We start from the raw sequence: 8,936 nt of genomic DNA, 5'->3' as shown, positions 1-8,936 counted from the left end.
AAAAAAATATATATATATATATATATATATATATATATATATATATGTTTTCCAAATTTAGCAATGAAGATGATCGAAACTTTTTTTTCCATGCAAAAATTGAGAAATAATGACAGCTAGAGTTTAATGACAAACTTGCCTTTTTGAACATGTATACAAACCCAGCAGATTTTGTGAACATGTCAAACCTGTGATTTTTTTCCCCCCTGTAATTTAAAAAAAATTTTTATACAATTTTTAAAGGTTGTACTCCATTTACAGTTATTACAAAATATTGGCTATATTTCCCATAGTCAACATTTCCAATTTTTGAAGGCATAGCCCCAGAAAATAACTATGTGTTTAGTTGTTTTGTTTTTCTTGCCTCCTTTTTTTTTTAAACTGATCCAATTGGATGACATTTCCAAGAATCCAAAACTAAGCTCCTTTTCTTCTTTTTTTTAAAATATAAATTTATTTATTTATTTATTTTTGGCTGCGTTGGGTCTTTGTTGCTGCGTGCAGGTTTTCTCTACTTGCGGCTAGTGGGGGCTACTCTTCGTTGCGGTGCGCGGGCTTCTCATTGCGGTGGCTTCTCTTGTTGCGGAGCACGGGCTCTAGGCGCACGGGCTTCAGTAGTTGTGGCTTGTGGGCTCTAGAGTGCAGGCTCAGTGGTTGTGGCGCACGGGCTTAGTTGCTCCGCTAGTTGCTCCGCAGCATGTGGGTTCTTCCCAGACCAGGGCTCGAACCCGTGTCCCCTGCATTGGCAGGCAGATTCTCAACCACTGCGCCACCAGGGAAGCCCTCATTTTCTTCTGAGGAATGAGAAATTATGTAAAATACCTCACATTATTTTAAGGCATAGAGGACATATACAAAAGTAACAGTAAAAAGACTAGGTATGCTGTCTTTGGTGAGCAGTGTTTGATGGCAAGAAATAGTTCAGCATTGGAATTTGATCTTCGTACACAACTCAGCTCCAGCATTTGGGCTAGTTTTACAACCTCTCTAAGTCTCAGTTTCCTCATCTTTAAATCACAGTACCAGCAACTTTATTGGGTTGGTCCAAGCATTAAATAAGATAATGAAGGGTAAAGGGTTTGCCACCAGGTTTGTAGTCCGTGCCAGCTGTAGGTTTTCTTTGTTTGTTTGTTTGTTTTAACATCTTTATTGGAGTATAATTGCTTTACAATGGTGTGTTAGTTTCTGCTTTATAACAAAGTGAACCAGCTGTACATATACATATATCCCCATATCTCCTCCCTCTTGCGTCTCCCTCCCACCCTCCCTGTCACACCCCTCTAGGTGGTCACAAAGCACTGAGCTGATCTCCCTGTGCTGTGTGGCTGCTTCCCACTAGCTATCTGTTTTACACTTGGTAGTGTATGTATGTCCATGCCACTCTCTCACTTCATCCCAGCTTACCCTTCCCCCTCCCCGTGTCCTCAAGTCCATTCTCTATGTCTGCATCTTTATTCCTGTCCTTCCCCTAGGTTCTTCAGAAGCAGGAAAACTGGACAGCTACATGTACAAGAATGAAATTAGAACACTCCCTAACACCATACACAAAAATAAACTCAAAATGGATTAAAGACCTAAATGTAAAGCCAGACACTATAAAACTCTTAGAGGAAAACATAGGCAGAACACCCTGTGACATAAATCACAGCAGGATCCTTTTTGACCCACCTCCTAGAGAAATGGAAATAAAAGCAAAAATAAACAAATGAGACCTAATGAAACTTAAAAGCTTTTGCACAGCAAAGGAAACCATAAACAAGGCGAAAAGACAACCCTCAGAATGGGAGAAAATAGTTGCAAACGAAGCAACTGACAAAGGATTAATCTCCAAAATTTACAAGCAGCTCATGCAGCTCAATATCAAAAAAATAAACAACCCAATCCAAAAATGGGCAGAAGACCTAAATAGACATTTCTCCAAAGAAGATATACAGATTGCCAACAAACACATGAAAGGATGCTCAACATCACTAATCATTAGAGAAATGCAAATCAAAACTACAATGAGGTATCACCTCACACCAGTCAGAATGGCCATCATCAAAAAATCTAGAAACAATAAATGCTGGAGAGGGTGTGGAGAAAAGGGAACACTCTTGCACTGCTGATGGGAATGTGAATTGGTACAGCCACTGTGGAGGACAGTATGGACGTTCCTTAAAAAAGTAAAAATAGAACTACCATACGACCCAGCAATCCCACTACTGGGCATATACACTGAGGAAACCATAATTCAAAAAGATCGAGTTGTAGTTTGTTTTTTTTTTTCTGCGGTACGCGGGCCTCTCACTGTTGTGACCTGTCCCGTTGCGGAGCACAGGCTCCGGACATGCAGGCTCAGCGGCCATGGCTGACAGGCCCAGCCGCTCCACGGCATGTGGGATCTTCCCGGACTGGGGCACGAACCCGTGTCCCCTGCATTGGCAGGCGGACTCTCAACCACTGTGCCACCAGGGAAGCCCTCGAGTTGTAGTTTTTACATGTGTAAACTTAAACTGTCATGTCGATAAGCTGTCAGGAAAAGGCAGCAATCTCTGGGAAAAGAAACGCAAATCGTCTTTAATGACACTGTAGTCTGAAAGATCCGATTATACCGTTCTGTATAAAATAGTCTAAAGGATTTTTCTGTAAAAATACTTGAACTGAAAAATATAAATCTAGTAAAATTATTCATTATTTTCAGCTTGTTTGATTGCAGGTTTGCCAACCTGAATAGTGATACTTAAATATTGACATGTTCTTTATGATTGGGTAAATTAACATGACAGGTCCCATCATTTGCTGTCTGTCTGTTCTAAACCCCACCGCTGAATCTCAAGGTATCCCTCTCTCCAGTAAGATCACCCACGTCTCTTGCACTTTCAGTCTGAAAGCTTGGACCTTTGCACATACTGGAAAAACTTGATCATTTCAAATTTCTGTTACTAAAAACTTACTGCTTTTAATAAAGTATATGTGATTTAGAGTCATAAAAATGTTGCCTTCCTTGAGAAATGAAATTCAAGTGTAAATTTGTATGGGCACATTTTCAGAAGTTAAATATTTTAGAAATTTGGTGCACTTTCTTAGATTGAGAGGAATTGTGGCTGGACTTCATGCAGAATGGTCTTTTTATTTGGAACGGTTTTGGTTCATGATTTCTCTCCCTGACTTTTCTAGAAACGATTGGAACAGCAGAAACCTACAGTAATTGCAGCTTCCACTACTTCCCCAGCAAACAGTACAACTAGTACCATCTCTCCAGCACAGAAAGTTATGGTGGCCCCCATAAGTGGCTCAGTTACAACTGGCACTAAAATGGTACTAACTACTAAAGTTGGATCTCCAGCTACAGTAACATTCCAGCAGAACAAGAACTTTCATCAGACCTTTGCTACCTGGGTTAAGCAAGGCCAGTCAAATTCAGGTACACAACTGTGATTAAATAAAAGATTGCTTTCATTCAAGAAAAAGAAATGTCAGTCCTTTACCTACTGAAATGAAATGTTTCTTTAGAAAATTATTTTTCTTCTGCAGCTGATTGAGCAGACAAACTGTAACAGTAGGTTTGTTACAGATGATATTCATAATATTACATTAGCGAAACTCCTCTCTTACATTATTTCACTTTCAGCATTTACATGGTTCACTTACTTTGAGTGGAGAGGAATGTTTTTCTTAAAAATACAAAATGAGCCACATTTCATGCATTGGTGCCTTCCTAGAAGTCACTACGTTGCTGGTTATTTTAAATCTGAAGCTTATTAAATGTCTTATACCCCATTAGCCACCAGCACAGCTGCCACATCTGCTACAACCATTGCCAGCACAGGTCAGACGTTCCAAATTACAGGCAATCCAGTCACTATGGCAGGAAAAGTAATTACCAAACTGCCACTTCCTGCAAACAGCAAGATTGTCGCTGTAAATGTGCCAGCAACGCAAGGAGGTAAGGGAGATGTGAAGAGTTTTAATTCACATTTGCCAGATCATACTGTTGCCATTATTTTTCATTTCCTTTTCACTGATTTCAGTCTTCGGATCTCACATTTTATGTAGCCCACTATAAACCCCCGCCACACCTGGTTTGTCCTCAGGAACCAAGCAATACCTGATGTTTTATGAAAGGGGCAGTTATCAATTACTTCTTCATCTTTTTTTCAAGGCGTTGTTCAAGTACAGCAGAAAGTCCTGGGTATCATTCCATCCAGTACAGGTACAAGTCAGCAAACCTTTACTTCATTCCAGCCCAGGGCAGCAACAGTCACGATTAGGCCCAATACCTCAAGCTCTGGAGGAACCGCAAGCACTTCCCAAGTAAGAGTTCTTTACAGGTTTGTTTGGTGTTAACCACATTGGTTGAAGTTTTTTGAATGGCCTCTTCCAGGATTAATCCAGCTTCTAATTTTTCTTTACCTTTCACTTAATCTGTGACAAAGTACTGATTTTTAAAAAAATCTGTTACTTATATTTCAAGTGAACTGTTAATTTTTAACACTTAGTTAATAGCACATTAGCATAGTTTATGAATCATAAGAATTGCTTTCCAGTATTTTACAAAGAAAATGTCTTTATTGAAAACAATGGGCAATACTGGATCACCCAGGAAAACGACGTGCTGTGCAGCTAAGTAGTAGAGTGAAAACATAACCCACAGCATTAACTAGTCTATCAGCTGATATGCACTCATATTAGATACGTCATTTCCTTGGCACTAGTATTATGGAAAAAGTTTAATGTTTTGCAGACTTGAGAATGTTCTAAACCTAACACTGAAAATAATATGCTGTGTAGTCTCTCCTTTAAATTATGAAAGAACTTCTGGTCTCTGATCTTGCCCCTGTGTACTCCAGGTTACAGATAAGGATTGGAGCTCAGGGAAAATAGGACTCATCATTTTCCTGTGAGCAACTGTGGTGGTTATAGAGCAGAGCTTTCTTGGGTCTTGTATCCTTCCTTTTAGTCTGTAGGCTATTCTTGGTATCAGTGACAAGGAATTTCATGCGATCTCATTTAAATTAGATTTTCTCCCCTCAAAGTTCTATCTTTATTCTGATGCTTAATATAATTTAATATGTAATGTCCAAGAGTTTCTGTAATTTCTGTAGATATGTTTATCAATATGGAATGTTTAGAGATCTCTGTTCTAAGTCCATCATGCTTTAGTCTTTTAAAAACATTTTAATTTGTTGTCCTTTGTGTTATTTGTAGGTAATCACAGGGCCTCAGATCCGCCCTGGTATGACGGTGATTAGAACACCACTCCAACAGTCAACACTAGGAAAGGCAATTATTCGAACACCTGTGATGGTACAGCCAGGTATTCATCCATACAGTATTATCATTTTACATCTAAAGAGTCAGTCTAGGAAATCTATAATATTCGGTATTTGGCACTCTGCATACTGGAAAATACCAATATGAATTTAAGATTTCGAAGCATACTAAATTTCTGATTCATCATGGGATACACCCATAAGATTTTGTTTCATTTCTGGCATTGTCAATAAGAGAAAAGCAGGTCCAAGTATGCTTGTTAAAAATGTTCTTAAAACCTCTAGTAAATGGGATATATACATTCAGATCATTGGAGTAAAGAGAATGAGCAAAGAAAACAGTCTGTGTGGCAAAAGATAAAATCAAGGAAATGGCTAAGAAGCATTTAAATGGAAAGCATAAAACAAAATTACAGAGGCAGTGCCTGCCCTTTTTAATGTAAATAAGTTAAAGCTCCCATATTAAAAGTTGAAGCCTGTAAAGATTGAGTGAAAAAAGAAATCGAACTGTGCATTTATGAGAAACATTCCTAAAAGCAAATTACCACAGAAGGTAAAACATAAAAAGATGGTCAAAGACACATGAAATAAAGGACAAAAAAAGAAAGAAAGAAGGGATAGGCAGAGGGAAGACATGCATAATCCTACTAATATTGAACAGAGTCGAATTCAGTATTTTAAAGAAACAATAACTAGGACAAAGAAAGTCACTTTATATTTGGCTTAAAGATATAGATTGCAGTGAAGGTACAGTCTTGGCTCTCTAAATAGGATGTCATTGAAGTGTATAAAGCAAAAGCTATTTGAAATCAAGGAGGGATTAGCAGAAGCATAGTAGACCAGAAACAGACTGTATCAACTTTTGTACCTTTAGGAATACACATTAGTTTTAAATATTTATGAGCTATTTGTATGAAAATGGTCTTATAATGAGCCACAGGTAAAACCTTGATGAATTCCAAAAAGTAGAATGTGTATAGGCTACATTTTTTATAGTAAAGCTAGAAATTAACATTAAGGTATTATACTAAGAACGCTTACTTGCTTGGAATTTAAAAACGTATGTTCTCAAAAGTAACTTTTATGTTAAAGAAACATCAAATGTGTCATCACAAATAGATTATCAAGTAGCAGCTAAGCCAGGCTGCAAAGCTGAACTGAGAGGCAAATTCATTCATTCAACAAATATTTTTGAGCACCTACTCTAGGCAGTTGAAACACATTGGTGAACAAAACAGGCAAAAAAAAAAAACCCGTATTAAATCTTAACCAGAAGTTGGAAAAATATATAAAACAAGTCTTAAATGAAAACAGGAAGAAGGAAGTAAAGTATAAGTAATGATTATAAGACAGAAAAGGCAAATATTAAACCATTTTTTTTTGTAAGTCTAGAGAAAGGGGAACAAAATGCTAGTTTACAAAAAGTAGGAATGAGAAAGTGCAATAAAAATAGAAGGAACTAAATCTGTTTGGCTAACAAGGCATAATTATATACTATGCTTATAAATTTCAGGTCTTAATGACTCACATCAAGGAAAGAAACTTGGAAAGTTGCCATAGTATTACCTACAAAAAAGAATTCCAGACCTCATGGTTTTATGGATAAAATTCTTCGAAATGGTTAGGAAACAATTTCCTTCTTATAAAAAATAGTTGCAGGCCATAAGGGGAAAGGGGTAGATAAATTCTTTCCCATTCATTTTACAAATTTAGCATAATTCTAATATGAAGCATAGCATAGTATTTTTTTAAAGGAAATATCCTAATGCCTAAGCAAAATTTACCCCAGAGAAGAAAGTATGATTCCTTATTTCAGTTAATGCTACAGAGACAATTGGTAAAATTCAGTATCTATTCATGTTTAAAAGTAGCTGTCAGTTAGGCAGGCAACTAAAAGGAAAGATAAAACTAATGTAAAGAAGAAAAGTTTATGGATGATAAATGGTAATATACTTAGACTTGCATATGTGAATATATAGCTTCACATATGAGTGTGTCTGGTGTGTCATATGAAAAGCAAGGTGGCCAGTGAGGCTGGTGGGGCCCAGTGAAGACAGTAAGAGTCTTAGGAGTTGTGGTCAGAGAGGTAGAGGGTGGATGGATGTGTGTAGTGTGTGTCTGAGTGTGTGCAGGTCAACTTATCCCTATTCCTACCACCACGCTAGCCTTTCCCAAAGTTGAACACTCCCAGGTTGTAATAAAAAGTGTTTTAATTTTTGAATTTTGATGATAATCTAAACATAATTGAACATGTACATATTGGGGATCATCTGAATGACCATCATATAATCAGTCAATACCAGCCCTTTTATCCATCTGTGTTTATGATGACACCATATCAATACAAGGTGATATAAGGATGTATGTATACATATAGCTGATTCACTTTGTTGTACAGCAGAAACTAACACACTGAAAAGCAATTATAGTCCATTAAAGATGGAAAAAAGAAAATACAAGGTGATAAACGGAAGTAACTTTTCATTAACTGTTCCTCAAACTGCAGTACAAGGACAGAGTGTTGGGGTCCAGAAGTTCTCAACTTCAAGCACTTGTCTATATGTACTGTACTGTTGTTTGGTTCATCTTGAAGAATAAGTGGACAACAATAACCAAGTAAAGTTTAGAAGAAAGAGTAATGATGAAAAACTTACACTGCCAGTTTCTATAGCATATTTACAAGCCACCAGAATTTAGGAGCATGATACCAAAGGAAAGTAGACCCACTGAAGTAATGCAGACACTGTGATGCTATCATACTATTTCTGATTGCTGGAATGTGATACTTTAGTGATTAGGGTTGGAAAGGGTTCAGTGAAATGGGCACCCAGTGGTGATGGGAGTATGAATGGGTATAACCTTTCTAAATTCAATTTAATACTATGTTCCTGCTATGAATCCAGTAATTTTGGGAGGAGTATATTCTAAGGAAATAATTAGAAGCACATAAAAATTTATAAGCAGGGATTTCACCAGGGTATTATTTAAAAAAAGAAAAAGGGAAAGGGTTCTAAATGTCAAAATAGGTTTAATTTTATACATAATGCAATAATATTAAGCACCGGTCATTTAAAAAAATATACACAGAAATATATATGTAGACATATGAGGAAAAACAGGAAGTGAATACAAAATTTCAGAAATATAATATTTACTAATTAATAATGAATTCAGATTTTATAAGTGTAAAATTAGCTGCCAAATAATTACCACCTGCTTTTTCTTCTAGTTTCATCAGGTTAAATGAGAAACAGAAGTTTTTAGAAGACTATGGAGCCATTTTAGTTAAACTTCATTCATTCTATAGATGTTTATTCAACAGTAACTATGGAAGCACTTGTTGAGCACCTTGCTCTAGTATTGAGGATACAGGGGTTCTTGCCCTCTTGGTTCTCCCCAACTAAGTAGCAGATAGCTGTAAGAAAAACTCATTTCTAAATATAATTGTCCCAGAATATTCCAGATTCTAAATGTTTTCTTTAAAAATCACGTAAATTAATTATTATCTTTTCATTTATATTCCTATGGAAAGGCAGCCTAATGGCACATTTTACATAGGCTCTTCCATCTTCCCTATTGTCATTTTGGCTTTAGATTCATAGGAAGAGCATTATTATTATTATTATTATTATTATTATTATTATTATTATTATTATTTTGACTACTGCAGAGAGCAGGAAT

The 8,936-nt window shown here is 36.6% G+C and overlaps 1 protein-coding gene across 2 annotated transcripts in view; it reads left to right on the top strand.

The window, feature by feature from the left end:
* The window catches only part of BPTF (bromodomain PHD finger transcription factor), a 131,735-nt gene that overhangs the window by 94,981 nt on the left and 27,818 nt on the right, over positions 1-8,936 (top strand). For both annotated transcript variants that reach the window (XM_007456785.1, XM_007456786.1), the window contains 3 exons: positions 3,160-3,406; positions 4,145-4,296; positions 5,191-5,299. In XM_007456785.1, the coding sequence (XP_007456847.1) occupies positions 3,160-3,406; positions 4,145-4,296; positions 5,191-5,299 (508 nt within the window). The remainder of the gene's footprint in view (positions 1-3,159; positions 3,407-4,144; positions 4,297-5,190; positions 5,300-8,936) is intronic.

The sequence above is a fragment of the Lipotes vexillifer genome, unplaced genomic scaffold, assembly GCF_000442215.2.
Source record: "Lipotes vexillifer unplaced genomic scaffold, Lipotes_vexillifer_v1.1 scaffold299, whole genome shotgun sequence".
Lineage (NCBI taxonomy): Eukaryota > Metazoa > Chordata > Mammalia > Artiodactyla > Lipotidae > Lipotes > Lipotes vexillifer.
Note: the sequence above shows the minus strand (reverse complement) of the source record. Positions and strands in the feature narration are given on the sequence as shown.